Consider the following 16,531-nt stretch of genomic DNA (forward strand, 5'->3'; position numbering starts at 1 on the left):
CTAAAAAAAGGCATAAGTAAACCACAGTAATGATATTACTTTATGAAAATGTGTCTTTTGCCACTTTATTTCTTGTGCAGAAACCACAATACCAGGGATAAAAATAAAATAAAAAGTCTACTTTTTCTAGAATAGATCATGGTAATTAATCTACACAGAAACACAAGAGAAGCACACATAACATATTATTGTAAGATAATTAATAAGTATAAAATAAATAAAAGAAACAGGAATATATGTTCTAATCCAAAGCTATTGTAGCATGGCCAGGTCCTGTTGTAGGTGAGTACCCAGGGTCTGGAAAGGTATGTGGGTGATTTCAGAGAACACTATGATGATTAAAATGGCCAAGAACATCATAAGTATTAGTAGTGCCCGTTACATAATAAATTTGAGCAAAATTTTAGCCCCTATTGTGCATTGTTGTTTTATTTTTTTAATTTTAGTTTATTTATATTATATATATATATATATATATATATATATATATATATATATATATATATATATATATAGTAAAAGAATGGTAGTGTGGTGTTGCTGGGGCACCGGTATTTTTCTTCACAGACCGGAGTCAACACTTCAGTAATTCAGGTGAATACTTTTATTTACAACAAGACATTTATTCTCTTGTGTTTATTTGCCCTGTACGGGCCACTCTCTCACTACTTCTTCCCTCTCTATGCTATGTCGAGTGCAAGTTGGACTCCCTCTGGTGGAGTGAGCCAGGAACACAGGTGAGTACAGGTTGGGCTCCCTCTGGTGGAGTGAGCCAGGAACACAGGTGGGTATTGGTTGGACTCCCTCTGGTGGAGTGAGCCAGGAACACAGGTGAGTACAGGTTGGGCTCCCTCTGGTGGAGTGAGCCAGGAACACAGGTGAGTACAGGTTGGGCTCCCTCTGGTGGAGTGAGCCAGGAATACAGTTGGGTATTGGTTGGGCTCCCTCTGGTGGAGTGAGCCAGGAACACAGGTGGGTATTGGTTGGGCTCCCTCTGGTGGAGTGAGCCAGGAACACAGGTGAGTACAGGTTGGGCTCCCTCTGGAGGTTGTCTCCTGTAACATAAGGAAGAACAGCACATCCTCTGTCCTAGGCTGCCTGAAAGACAGCAAGGAGCAGGCCACAAGGAACCAGCAATAATAAAGATTGATCTCACACCCCGATTCTGTGCTTGGTGGTTTTCTTCCAAATGTATATCCCTCTCTCAGAGTTGTACCGTTACTCCGGCAGTTTGTAATCCAACCTGTACGATCCAGACCTGGCGCTGTAATTCTTTCTTGAAGTGCACACGCTGCACCTGCAGCTGTAAACCTTGCAGTATTTTTGCTAAGTCCCGCAACAGTCTTGGTTAAAGTAATTGCTGCTCTGGCAGCTGAAGAACACGTATTATTGGTAGCGAGTCCTGCTCATAAAAACAATGCACTCGGTCAGAGTATTGCTGCTCCTGCAGCTGGGGAACACGTAATGTTTTTAACAAGTTCCGTCCATATAAACAACACACGTGGTTAAAGTATTGCTGCTCCTGCAGCTGGAAACCAAACAGTGTGTACACCGTAATTTATTTAAATCCAAAATTATCAAAACCAAAACCAAACAGTACAAAACAAAAGTCTGCCTCGCCAAGAGGTAAAAAACGCTCTATGCTAGACTTTTCCCAGAATCGCTAGAATTCAAACGTAACGCACTTACTATATTTTCCTAAGCACCAGAATACTCCTCGGAAGCTTGAACAGGCAGAGCAACCGGGTACAGTTCCTCACAATCGCTCTCCCCCATTGTTCTGCCCCGCTATATATATATATATATATAGCTTAAAAGAACGCAGGGTGCGTCTACCAGTCGGCCAACATACCGCTTAGACTAGTGGGGACGCGCTGAATTTAAAGACAAAAAAAGCATTCCAAACTTACTTACCTGCCCGGAGTTACTAACAAAGAAGGAAAAGCCAAAAACCATACCAGGTAAGTATGTGGTTTAAGTTATGCTGGGATCCTGAGTTACTTTTGTGTTTGTTTATATTCATTCTATTGAACTTTGTTTGGTTTACGTTTGAGAATGTACACATTTCTGAGTTAATTACAAACTTCGTACCGGTGTCGTAGAAATAAGTTGATCACGCAAGCGCAGTAAGGCAAAAGTAGATAAAAGTAAGGCGGGGCTACAGTTTGATTAAAGGGCAGGTTCACTGCATGGCTTTTTATTTTTATCTGGCCGTTTTATTTACTAGACTGTGTATTATGTGTTTGTGCCACTGTCTTTTCATATGAACTTCAAAATGTGTGATCGACGGCTCTTTATACAGTAAAATGTCTTAAATCCCTGTCTTTTTATGTTTCTATAACATCGATGTCAATCTGAAGTAGTTTATGTGTGATCGCGGAGATTTATTTATATATTAAATTATTTTATACATCAAAATGTTGTCAAACTTTAATCAAAATAAAAATGTTTCAGTAATATAATGACATGCTGCATCCATAATATTATTAGCAGGGCAAGTCGTATTTTCTACACTTTAATATTAGTATAACTGTAACCTTACTACAGTTCCGGCGTAGGCCTACCACTGCTAGTTTAAAAAAAAAAAAGTATATACAGTACACTACACATACAATTGTTTATTTTAAAAAGGTTATAGGTTTAGGGTTGTGGTTTTTAAATTGGGATAGTTCATGTTACAAAGCTAAAAGTAATCGTCTTATAAAGCCTGGAGACTGTTCATGCAAACTGCAAAGCAATATTAAGTCCCTTGGATGATGATGTTAATGTTAAAATTTGATGACCCATATTATTTCAAAGATTAAAACTAATTGTCTCCCAGCAAAACCACAGCAACCTAAAATGACCATATTGACACTGTCAGAAATATATGATTTTAAAAGGATAAGAATATAACATCAATATTAATAAGTAGATGGGTTCATACCTTTATTGACATGCATTTGGTTCACTGCTACTTAAGTTGCCTTACACTGCTGGGACTGGTAACTGCTGCTGACTGGTGCTGATACTGCTGGGACTGGTGCTGACACTGTGACTGGTGCTGACAGTGCTGGGACTGGTGCTGACAATGTGACTGGTGCTGACACTGACTAGTACTGACACTGAGACCAGTGCTGACACTGCTGGGACTGGTGCTGACACTGCTGGGACTGGTGCTGACACTGCTGGGACTGGTGCTGACACTGCTGGGACTGGTGCTGACACTGCTGGGACTGGTGCTGACAATGTGACTGGTGCTGACACTGCTGGGACTGGTGCTGACACTGACTAGTACTGACACTGAGACCGGTGCTGACACTGCTGGGACTGGTGCTGACACTGACTAGTACTGACACTGAGACCGGTGCTGGGACTAGTACTGACACTGGGACTGGTGCTGACACTGCTGGGACTGGTGCTGACACTGCTGGGACTGGTGCTGACACTGCTGGGACTGGTGCTGACAATGTGACTGGTGCTGACACTGCTGGGACTGGTGCTGACAATGTGACTAGTACTGACACTGAGACCGGTGCTGACACTGCTGGGACTGGTGCTGACACTGACTAGTACTGACACTGAGACCGGTGCTGACACTGCTGGGACTGGTGCTGACACTGACTAGTACTGAGACTGGTGCTGACACTGCTGGGACTGGTGCTGGGACTGGTGCTGACACTGCTGGGACTGGTGCTGACACTGAGACCGGTGCTGACACTGCTGGGACTGGTGCTGACACTGCTGGGACTGGTGCTGACATTGCTGGGACTGGTGCTGGGACTGTGACTGGTGCTGACTCTGCTGGGACTGGTGCTGACACTGACTAGTGCTGACACTGGGACTGGTGGAAAAGGAGAGACCAACTTTCAAGAAATATTCAATTATTTATCAAATGGGAAATACCCAGATGCACTTAAAAGGAACAGTGGAAGTGGCTAATTTTCGGAGACAGTGCCAGCGTTTTTTCAATACAGGTGGCTAACTAATGTACAAACACAACGTACACAAAAAACGACAAAGGTGAGCCACAAAATAGACACATTCTATCAGTATGTATATCAGTATGTTACTGTTTGTTATAATAAACTTTTTTTGTTCATTAAAAAAGTTGTATTAAGCAAGATAACATATTCAAAACATGTTGTATAGCGAAAAAATGTGTAATCCCTCGAGAATGATTTTTGTTTTTGAAGCAAAGGAACTCAAACCAGTATGCTTGAAAGAAGGCATCCATTAGCCATAGATTTCAATTTACTGTATTAGTCTGTGTGTGTTTCTGTATGTAGTACTGTTTGTTTGTGTGTGTGTGTGTGTGGCTAATTTTGGTAATTTTTATTTTTTGTTTGCTTTGTATTTCAACTCTATTTTGATATGCAGTACATTTGTACAGTTTCTATTAGTACTTTAGCTGAAAAACGTTTGGGGAAAATACAAATGTAATACCATAACTGTAAAAAGCAACGTGTTTTGAGCTTGAGAGTGTTTTGAAAGTGACTAGTAGTGTGTTTTGAGTGTACACTACAGGTGTATTGCCTGTGCATGCACTGTTTCAGAGCGGGAGAGTAAACATCAAGGAACAAGTGACTAAGAAAATGATGAAAAAAATGTAAGCGGCGCTCAAAAACGTGATGTGTCAAAGACAACTTCTGTGTTGATCCCCTGTCTTTTACAATGGTTCCACAAATGGGGGCTCACAAATCTGTTTGGCGCCAGGCCCACAAGAGGTTAATCCGACCCTGGCTGTGGTAGTCGTAGTTAGAGCTCTGGACTCTGACGGCTGGGTTTAAGCCATATGATGGCTGTTCGTGTACAATATTTGCATGACTCTATAGTACTTTCACAAGGTATTCACCAATAATAATAATAATAATAATAATAATAATAATAATCTGATCATCTGTTTGGTCATCCTTATTCTCCTTCTCTCTGCCTGCACCGCGACCACGTTGAAAAAACAAAAAACAGAAACAACAGCGATTGAGTTGCACTAAGTAGAGCCGGGTGTAGCTCAGAACTTCCTAAACGCCAAATAGACGTATAAATGCTTCGGAAATCACACGTAGGGGTATATCAGCTAATTTAACTAGCCACGAATAACTTAAAATAGACGGATGATAAATGCCTGGAAGCACCTCAACTTACACGTTCCAAAATCACACACACACGGGTCACCCGTATAAACGACTAAAAAGACTTATGCAGCTTCAACCTTAGTCGCGTATGAAAATAGGCCCTGTGTTAGTAAAATGTATTTTGACTGAGTAAAAAGCAACATTACCTTGAAGTCATGAGTACTTTCAATAAATACTGTACCTACTTTAAAAGAGTAGGTAGCGGCAGGGGTGAAATTAAAAAAGTGCAGGTATTCGTATGCACAGCCAGGTGTAAACATTTAAAAATTGAGACCATTTGAGTGCCAATGAATAAATACTTTTAAAATGTATACATATCGATACACAATACATTTATAAATACAAAATAAGCCTTCAAAAATAACTGATCAATTATAACCAATTCACCATAAACAAAGAAGCTGAAAATACGGGAAGCTTTGTCCCCTCCGCTTGTATCACTCAGTCATGTACTGTAATATAACACTGAAGTTGAACCTTACAGGCGCGTAGCATCCATTGAGGCAGCCGAGGCGGTCGCCTCTGTAAAAATCGGCTGAACTCTTAATTATATATATATACTGTATAGTATGGTCAGGGCCATAGTCATTTACAAAAATCAGGGCTATACCAGCCCTCACTACACCTGCCTAAAAAAAAACCCATAACTTTAGTCCATTTAGTCACATACAATAATAGGATCATAGTGTCTAAATTAGAGAGTAAATTACTCAATGATCCAAAACCTTATCTGCAGTGCTGCAGACAACTATATACAGAGCCAGTACATCCCTGCAAATGAAATACTGCATCTCAGTGCATCTGTCTTGTTCAATTATCTTCATGTTAGAAATAGCAGGTTGTCTCTTCATCAGTTTAATTTCTACAGTCTCTCTCACCTCTCTGTGTAGAAACAGCTGGTAGCAAACTCAAGACAATGAAACATGTCCTCCCCAGAAGTCTCATCTTCATAACAAAAGCTCTGTTAGTTGTAGCTGTGTGACACAAACAGGCCAGACCCCATGATTGCACTGTGAAGTACTGCACACCCACAGCCAGACTCCTGTATTCATATTCATCACAGGGCCAGACCGCTGCTCCACTGAGATAAATGTGTCAGACTGGCTCTGCAGCTGCCAGATAAGATGGTATAACACACAACGCCCACTGCAGTAACGGAGCAGTGTTAGGACACAGACTATACTGTACACCATCCCTCTTCAATACACAGCAGAACTGCAGAATCACACTATACTGTACACTACCCCTTCAATACACAGCAGAACTGCAGAATCACACTATACTGTACACTACCCCAGCAATACACAGCAGAACTGCAGAATCACACTATACTGTACACTATCCCACTTCAAAACACAGCAGAACTGCAGAATCACACTATACTGTACACTACCCCTTCAATACACAGCAGAACTGCAGAATCACACAATACTGTACACTACCCCTTCAATACACAGCAGAACTGCAGAATCACATTGCTTCAGAGGCAAAGGTTACATTACTATTCTCCAGTCTAACCCCCTGTTGTTGTAAAATTGAACTTTAAGGTGGATCTCTTTGTTTAGTGGGTCTGATTCTCCAGTCATGCAAAATACAACTACACTCCTGCATGTAATGAGATAGTACTGACAGAGGCTGAACACTACCCTGCTTCAATGAGACAGTACTGACACAGTCTGTACACTACCCTGCTTCAATGAGACAGTACTGACACAGGCTGAACACTACCCTGCTTCAATGAGACAGTACTGACAGTCTGTACACTACCCTGCTTCAATGAGACAGTACTGACACAAGCTGAACACTACCCTGCTTCAATGAGACAGTACTGACACAGGCTGAACAATACCCTGCTTCAAGTAATGAGACAGTACTGACACAGGCTGAACAGTATCCTGCTTCAATGAGACAGTACTGACAGAGGCTGAACACTACCCTGCTTCAATGAGACAGTACTGACACAGGCTGAACACTACACTCCTGCATGTAATGAGACAGTACTGACACAGGCTGAACACTACCCTGCTTCAATGACACAGTACTGACACAGGCTGAACACTACCCTGCTTCAATGAGATAGTACTGACAGAGGCTGAACACTACCCTGCTTCAATGAGACAGTACTGACACAGGCTGAACACTACACTCCTGCATGTAATGAGACAGTACTGACACAGGCTGAACACTACCCTGCTTCAATGAGACAGTACTGACACAGGCTGAACACTACCCTGCTTCAATGAGACAGTACTGACAGAGGCTGAACACTACCCTGCTTCAATGAGACAGTACTGACACAGGCTGAACACTACACTCCTGCATGTAATGAGACAGTACTGACACGCTGAACACTACCCTGCTTCAATGAGACAGTACTGACACAGGCTGAACACTACCCTGCTTCATTGAGACAGTACGGACACAGGCTGAACACTACCCTGCTTCAATGACACAGTACTGACACAGGCTGAACACTACCCTGCTTCAATGAGATAGTACTGACAGAGGCTGAACACTACCCTGCTTCAATGAGACAGTATGGAAACTGTTTATTTAATTTTCTGCATGAGAATTAGTCTACAATATCAGTATAAGTGTTGTTTGCACTATTTCTGATTATATTAATAAGTAATTAAGTTAATTAGCGATGTGCAGGTGGGGACAGTAATTATCTTGCCTCCATGTTGGAATAATAGATGCATACATGACCCTCCACTATGTTTAATGTGTGATTCTGAATTAATGAGTGATACTGAATTAATGTGTGATTCTGAATTAATGAGTGATACTGAATTAATGTGTGATTCTGAATTAATGAGTTATACGGATGAAAATGGCAAAACCACTATGAGTTTCAACAAGACTAGAAAGGGGGAGGGACGGGGTGTGGTTTCAACCAGGGGACTGAGCACTTTATAACAAGGATGCAAATGTCATGCTGTGGTGCTAGATTCTAGTGCCAGGGTACCTCATACAGCACCAGCAACATTACATTCCAGAGCCAGTAGACATGTTTACAGTATTATGAATTCCCGAGCAACCACAGATGATGAGAGTTTCTCAATGGGTCTGGACTACCCCCCATCCACATACCCAGGAGAGAAAGTGTGTGAAGTTAAGAGGGGGCTTGATTAGGGTAGGGTTTGATAATTCAGCACCAGTAGGCTCTCTGGTGCTAGATTTTCAAACAGTTTAGCACTAATTTTCAAAATGATTTGTATCCCACCCAGAACTGTTGCTTACAAAATATCTCATTGGTTCAAATACATACCAAATATTTTAATTAGAAAATTGTGTCAAGTATAGCTGTGCACAAAATATTACTGACAACGAAGAGTTAAGAACGTTCTGTGTGTGGTTGGCTTCTCTTTCCTGCCAGCACGAAGCCAGTCAGATCACTCTTCCCTAGCAACAAATGACACTACAGCCAGCAAATATTCCAATTGGATGATTACAAGTTAACATTCCATTTTTCTTTTTTTTCTAACATTTGTTTTGCATACACTTTTTGGTTTTAAACACTAGGCTCTTTGGTGGTAAACTTTCAAAAGAGTTTAGCACCAATTTTCAAAACGATTTGCACCTTTTATACTCATAACAACCCCCCCCCCCCTTTTTACAGCACCATTGTAAGCTCTCCTATATGTGTGGGTGTGTAACAGCACCATTGTAAGCTCTCCTATATGTGTGGGTGTGTAACAGCACCATTGTAAGCTCTCCTATATGTGTGGGTGTGTAACGGCACCATTGTAAGCTCTCCTATCTGTGTGGGTGTGTAACAGCACCATTGTAAGCTCTCCTATATGTGTGGGTGTGTAACAGCACCATTGTAAGCTCTCCTATATGTGTGGGTGTGTAACAGCACCATTGTAAGCTCTCCTATATGTGTGGGTGTGTAACAGCACCATTGTAAGCTCTTCTATATGTGTGGGTGTGTAACAGCACCATTGTAAGCTCTCCTATATGTGTGGGTGTGTAACAGCACCATTGTAAGCTCTTCTATATGTGTGGGTGTGTAACAGCACCATTGTAAGCTCTCCTATATGTGTGGGTGTGTAACAGCACCATTGTAAGCTCTCCTATATGTGTGGGTGTGTAACAGCACCATTGTAAGCTCTTCTATATGTGTGGGTGTGTAACAGCACCATTGTAAGCTCTCCTATATGTTTTTTAACTGCATATCTTAGATCTTGGGATTCAAACACTTCTGTTCCTCGTAATCCTGGGGAATCTCCTGGGATAATAGCCAAGGAGGGACCTGGTTTTATCCAATCAGGGGAATGTGGTATTCTAGTTTGGATTTGGATCATAAGCATTACCATGATGATTACTGTGTGAAATAGAAAGAAGCAGAACCTGATCAGTTATCTTTCTATCCCTCTTACATGTCATGCAGGCTAGGAGGATGCTATGGTCTCAGTTGATTTATTAGTATCCACTTTGTTAAGTGTCATTTGATAAGCAAGGTGTGTTCTGCTGAGGCCATGCTGCTGTCAATGCCATGGAGAGTGAGGTTGGTCTTACTGGGTGGTTTCCACACTTTTGACAATGTGTCAGCCTTACTTATCAAAAAGGGCAGTTTTTATGAATTAGAGAAATTCATCATTTGTCTTTCATAGATATTTTAAATATATATTTTTGAACTACAACAGTATGCTTGTATTTGTATTTCCAAAGTTGTCAACATGAAACAATCCTGTAGTGGTATTTACCTCGGCACAAAGTAAAAGCATCTCCTGTATTGTGTGCACATTGAAACATTACAAAGCATCTCCTGTATTGTGTGTTCATTGAAACATTACAAAGCATCTCCTGTATTGTGTGTTCATTGAAACATTACAAAGCATCTCCTGTATCGTGTGTGCACATTGAAACATTACAAAGCATCTCCTGTATCGTGTGTGCACTTTGAAACATTACAAAGCATCTCCTGTATCGTGTGTGTTCATTGCAACATTACAAAGCATCTCCTGTATCGTGTGTGTTCATTGCAACATTACAAAGCATCTCCTGTATCGTGTGTGCACATTGAAACATTACAAAGCATCTCCTGTATCGTGTGTGTTCATTGCAACATTACAAAGCATCTCCTGTATTGTTTGATCATTGCAACATTACAAAGCATCTCCTGTATCGTGTGTGTTCATTGCAACATTACAAAGCATCTCCTGTATCGTGTGTGTTCATTGCAACATTACAAAGCATCTCCTGTATTGTGTGCACATTGCAACATTACAAAGCATCTCCTGTATCGTGTGTGTTCATTGAAACATTACAAAGCATCTCCTGTATCGTGTGTGCTCATTGCAACATTACAAAGCATCTCCTGTATTGTTTGATCATTGCAACATTACAAAGCATCTCCTGTATCGTGTGTGTTCATTGCAACATTACAAAGCATCTCCTGTATCGTGTGTGTTCATTGCAACATTACAAAGCATCTCCTGTATCGTGTGTGCTCATTGCAACATTACAAAGCATCTCCTGTATCGTGTGTGTTCATTGCAACATTACAAAGCATCTCCTGTATCGTGTGTGCTCATTGCAACATTACAAAGAATCTCCTGTATCGTGTGTGCACATTGCAACATTACAAAGCATCTCCTGTATCGTGTGTGCACATTGCAACATTACAAAGCATCTCCTGTATCGTGTGTGTTCATTGCAACATTACAAAGCATCTCCTGTATCGTGTGTGTTCACATTGAAACATTACAAAGCATCTCCTGTATCGTGTGTGCACATTGCAACATTACAAAGCATCTCCTGTATCGTGTGTGCACATTGCAACATTACAAAGCATCTCCTGTATCGTGTGTGTTCATTGCAACATTACAAAGCATCTCCTGTATCGTGTGTGTTCATTGCAACATTACAAAGCATCTCCTGTATCGTGTGTGTTCACATTGAAACATTACAAAGCATCTCCTGTATCGTGTGTGCACATTGCAACATTACAAAGCATCTCCTGTATCGTGTGTGTTCATTGCAACGTTACAAAGCATCTCCTGTATTGTGTGCTCATTGCAACATTACAAAGCATCTCCTGTATCGTGTGTGTTCATTGCAACGTTACAAAGCATCTCCTGTATTGTTTGATCATTGCAACATTACAAAGCATCTCCTGTATCATGTGTGTTCATTGCAACGTTACAAAGCATCTCCTGTATTGTGTGCACATTGCAACATTACAAAGCATCTCCTGTATCGTGTGTGTTCATTGCAACATTACAAAGCATCTCCTGTATCGTGTGTGTTCATTGCAACGTTACAAATCATCTCCTGTATCGTGTGTGTTCATTGCAACATTACAAAGCATCTCCTGTATTGTGTGCACATTGCAACATTACAAAGCATCTCCTGTATCGTGTGTGTTCATTGCAACATTACAAAGCATCTCCTGTATCGTGTGTGTTCATTGCAACATTACAAAGCATCTCCTGTATCGTGTGTGCACATTGCAACATTACAAAGCATCTCCTGTATCGTGTGTGTTCATTGAAACATTACAAAGCATCTCCTGTATCGTGTGTGTTCATTGCAACATTACAAAGCCTCTCCTGTATCGTGTGTGTTCATTGCAACATTACAAAGCATCTCCTGTATCGTGTGTGTTCATTGCAACATTACAAAGCATCTCCTGTATCGTGTGTGTTCATTGCAACATTACAAAGCATCTCCTGTATCGTGTGTGTTCATTGCAACATTACAAAGCATCTCCTGTATCGTGTGTGTTCATTGCAACATTACAAAGCATCTCCTGTATTGTGTGTTCATTGCAACATTACAAAGCATCTCCTGTATCGTGTGTATTCATTGAAACATTACAAAGCATCTCCTGTATCGTGTGTGTTCATTGCAACATTACAAAGCATCTCCTGTATCGTGTGTGTTCATTGCAACATTACAAAGCATCTCCTGTATCGTGTGTGCACATTGCAACATTACAAAGCATCTCCTGTATCGTGTGTGCTCATTGCAACGTTACAAAGCATCTCCTGTATCGTGTGTGTTCATTGAAACATTACAAAGCATCTCCTGTATTGTTTGATCATTGCAACATTACAAAGCATCTCCTGTATCGTGTGTGCACATTGCAACATTACAAAGCATCTCCTGTATCGTGTGTGTTCATTGAAACATTACAAAGCATCTCCTGTATCGTGTGTGTTCATTGCAACATTACAAAGCATCTCCTGTATCGTGTGTGTTCATTGCAATATTACAAAGCATCTCCTGTATTGTGTGCTCATTGCAACATTACAAAGCATCTCCTGTATCGTGTGTGTTCATTGAAACATTACAAAGCATCTCCTGTATCGTGTGTGTTCATTGAAACATTACAAAGCATTTCCTGTATCGTGTGTGTTCATTGCAACATTACAAAGCATCTCCTGTATCGTGTGTGTTCATTGCAATATTACAAAGCATCTCCTGTATCGTGTGTGTTCATTGAAACATTACAAAGCATCTCCTGTATTGTTTGATCATTGCAACATTACAAAGCATCTCCTGTATCGTGTGTGTTCACTGCAACATTACAAAGCATCTCCTGTATCGTGTGTGTTCATTGAAACATTACAAAGCATCTCCTGTATTGTTTGATCATTGCAACATTACAAAGCATCTCCTGTATCGTGTGTGTTCATTGCAACATTACAAAGCATCTCCTGTATCGTGTGTGCACATTGCAACATTACAAAGCATCTCCTGTATCGTGTGTGTTCATTGAAACATTACAAAGCATCTCCTGTATCGTGTGTGTTCATTGCAACATTACAAAGCCTCTCCTGTATCGTGTGTGTTCATTGCAACATTACAAAGCATCTCCTGTATCGTGTGTGTTCATTGCAACATTACAAAGCATCTCCTGTATCGTGTGTGTTCATTGCAACATTACAAAGCCTCTCCTGTATCGTGTGTGTTCATTGCAACATTACAAAGCATCTCCTGTATCGTGTGTTCATTGAAACATTACAAAGCATCTCCTGTATCGTGTGTTCATTGAAACATTACAAAGCATCTCCTGTATTGTGTGCACATTGCAACATTACAAAGCATCTCCTGTATCGTGTGTGTTCATTGAAACATTACAAAGCATCTCCTGTATTGTTTGATCATTGCAACATTACAAAGCATCTCCTGTATCGTGTGTGTTCACTGCAACATTACAAAGCATCTCCTGTATCGTGTGTGTTCATTGAAACATTACAAAGCATCTCCTGTATCGTGTGTTCATTGAAACATTACAAAGCATCTCCTGTATCGTGTGTTCATTGCAACATTACAAAGCATCTCCTGTATCGTGTGTGTTCATTGAAACATTACAAAGCATCTCCTGTATTGTTTGATCATTGCAACATTACAAAGCATCTCCTGTATCGTGTGTGTTCACTGCAACATTACAAAGCATCTCCTGTATCGTGTGTGTTCATTGAAACATTACAAAGCATCTCCTGTATCGTGTGTGTTCATTGCAACATTACAAAGCATCTCCTGTATCGTGTGTGTTCATTGCAACATTACAAAGCCTCTCCTGTATCGTGTGTGTTCATTGCAACATTACAAAGCATCTCCTGTATCGTGTGTTCATTGAAACATTACAAAGCATCTCCTGTATCGTGTGTTCATTGAAACATTACAAAGCATCTCCTGTATTGTGTGCACATTGCAACATTACAAAGCATCTCCTGTCTCGTGTGTGTTCATTGCAACATTACAAAGCATCTCCTGTATCGTGTGTTCATTGAAACATTACAAAGCATCTCCTGTATTGTGTTCTCATTGCAACATTAAAAAAGAAAAAAAGGACACAGGAAATATTTAAGTCATTTCCTGTGTCCTTAATATTTTAAAATAAATATGAATATTGATTGTTGATTTCACTATTGCCCTGTGCATTAAATACCTGTACAGACCAAAACTGTTTGAGAATCCACTGCTGCTGATAGAATTTAAAGGTGCATGAATTCTGGATTATAAGACTTCATCTCCTAGAGAGGCAGGGCACAGTGGAGCAGAGCAATACAGAAACAATACAGTTAAGTGTAAAATCTATGCAAAGTTTATTTTTGGCTTCTGAATAGTGAAATGTGTTAAGTTGTTATCGTTTAATAGCATGATATACACTTTTTTATAGAATGCAATTGATACAAAAATCTATTAAGCATTAAACATTTATTTTAGTGGCAGTGGCTATTTATATGTTGTTTATTGCTAATAGACTTAGCTGTGCTTTTTAATATGTAAACTGAAAATGTCTGCATTGCAACACAATGCAAAGAGATTCTATGTCTTAATAAATTCAACATCATGATACACTAGCAAAGGAATCCAGGAAATATTTACAATGACTAATGTTTGTGTCCATAAAGTACACATATACTGTATAAACTACAGTGTTATAGTAATTTTGGAGATGTTTTGGCATGAATGGAAAATGAGTGAATTGCTTTTGTTTTACAGTATATAGCTCTGTCATTGTGGGGCTGTCATACAGCAATCACACACTGATAGAAATTGTACTTCAATCCCATTGCACTGAAGCAGGACTCCAGTATACAACAAGAAGCTTGGAGTTTCTCAGCAAAGCAGATTAATTACTGCTAATTAATTCAAAACATAAACAGTATTTGCTCCACTTGAAATGAAACAAACAATTAAGAAATTCCTAAGACAGTTTCAGCGTGTGTCTGCACTGTGCAATAGCTTAGAGGTCATTCTAGTTAGATGAAGCACACATTGCTGCCACACCCAGGAAAACATTCTGAGTACTCAGTCCTAAATCCTCACAGCATGATGAGTGAGATTCATTTCCAATTCAAGGGCAGGAGTGGAGCTGAATCCCAGGGCTCTCCAGTTCATTCTGAAAGAATGGGTCTGTCTCCTTCAGTTTGACACGCTCCCCTTCTCAGTGTCTCTGGATTCAGGCTGGTTCTCACTCCTGGAGACCCCCTTCATTTACTGCAGGGTGAGAGATAGAGAGACAAGGAATCAGACAGCTCTCCACACACTCAACAAGCAGGGTGGAGAGGTGAGGGACTGGGAGGGAGGGAGGCTGGCTCTAGTGGTCAGAGCTAAAGGACCTAGAGGGAGGGAGATTGGCTCGATGGTTAGTTTAGGGACTGGGAGAGAGGGAGGTTGACTGTCCCTGGTACTTAGAGAAGAGGGACTGGGAGGGAGGGATGAAAAATCAATAAAGTAAAGCTTACCTTCCTTTTCTTCTTTGGGAGGACTGTGGCATACATGGACTCTGCATTATCTGCTGTGGGTTTGCCTGTGAAATGCACCCTGATTAATAGAGGGAGGAGACACAGAGAGGAGGGGTTCTAGATACTCTCCAGCACTGCTTACAGTTTAGATTACAATACCTCAGGGCTGTTAGCTGCTGGGGGGATACAGACCGGCTATTGAGTTAAAGAGAGTTACATTCATAAAAGTGCAGTAATTTCCAGGTGCTTGTTATAACACTGATGAGACATTCCCTGCTTGCTTGAGTTTCTTATAGAAACACATTTTCAAATGTGCCCGAGCTGCCTCTCTCTCCTCTGTCCTAATTCTCCTCGACCTCTCTGCTGCCTTTGACACTGTTGATCACTCTATTCTACTATCATCTCTTGCTGACCTGGGGATCTCTGGCACTGCTCTGGCCTGGTTCTCCTCCTACCTCTCCAACCGCACTTACCAGGTAACCTGGCGTGGAGCAACCTCCACACCTCACCCTCTCTTAACTGGAGTCCCCCAAGGGTCAGTCTTGGGTCCTCTCCTGTTCTCTCTCTACACCCGCTCCCTGGGCCCCCTCATCGCATCCTATGGTTTCTCATACCATTTCTATGCTGATGATGCTCAGATTTTCCTCTCCTTCCCCACCTCTGACTCCACCATCTCCTCCCGTATCTCTACCTGTCTGTCTGCTATTTCCTCCTGGATGCACTCGCATCACCTCAAACTCAACCTCTCTAAATCTGACCTCCTTTTCTTTCCCTCCTCCTCCCCCTCCTCTGATCTCTCTATCTCTTCCTCTGGAATCTACCACACTCTCTCCCTCTTCCTCAGCTAAGAACCTTGGAGTCACCCTGGACCCCTGCCTCTCTTATTCCCAGCACATCTCCACTCTGGCACGCACTTGCCGATTCTTCCTGAGCAACATCCGAAGAATCCGACCCTTCCTCGCCAACTATGCTACCCAGCTCCTGGTCCAGGCCCTGGTACTCTCCCGCCTAGACTACTGCAACTCCCTCCTGGCTGGCCTCCCTGCGTCCGCCACCCGTCCGCTCCAGCTCCTCCAGAACTCTGCTGCCCGCCTGGTGTTCTCTCTGCCTCGCTTCGCCCACGCTACTCCACTACTCCGCTCGCTCCACTGGCTCCCGATCACCGCTCGCATCCAGTTCAAGACTCTTGTACTAGCCTACAGATGC

The 16,531-nt window shown here is 41.5% G+C and overlaps 2 protein-coding genes across 3 annotated transcripts in view; one reads left to right on the forward strand and one right to left on the reverse strand.

The window, feature by feature from the left end:
* Positions 1–16,531, forward strand: part of LOC117965866 (butyrophilin subfamily 1 member A1-like) — a 486,786-nt gene that overhangs the window by 77,444 nt on the left and 392,811 nt on the right. The window lies entirely within an intron of this gene.
* Positions 1–16,531, reverse strand: part of LOC117407797 (butyrophilin subfamily 1 member A1-like) — a 422,535-nt gene that overhangs the window by 34,153 nt on the left and 371,851 nt on the right. The window contains exon 1 of one of the 2 annotated variants that reach the window (XM_059015839.1): positions 5,993–6,166. The exons of the other annotated variant lie outside the window; for it this stretch is intronic. Within the exon in view, the coding sequence (XP_058871822.1) occupies positions 5,993–6,039 (47 nt within the window). The 5' untranslated portion in view covers positions 6,040–6,166. Of the gene's footprint in view, positions 1–5,992; positions 6,167–16,531 lie in introns of those variants that run through there. 2 annotated transcript variants of the gene reach the window in all.

This window comes from Acipenser ruthenus, chromosome 51, assembly GCF_902713425.1.
Source record: "Acipenser ruthenus chromosome 51, fAciRut3.2 maternal haplotype, whole genome shotgun sequence".
NCBI lineage: Eukaryota > Metazoa > Chordata > Actinopteri > Acipenseriformes > Acipenseridae > Acipenser > Acipenser ruthenus.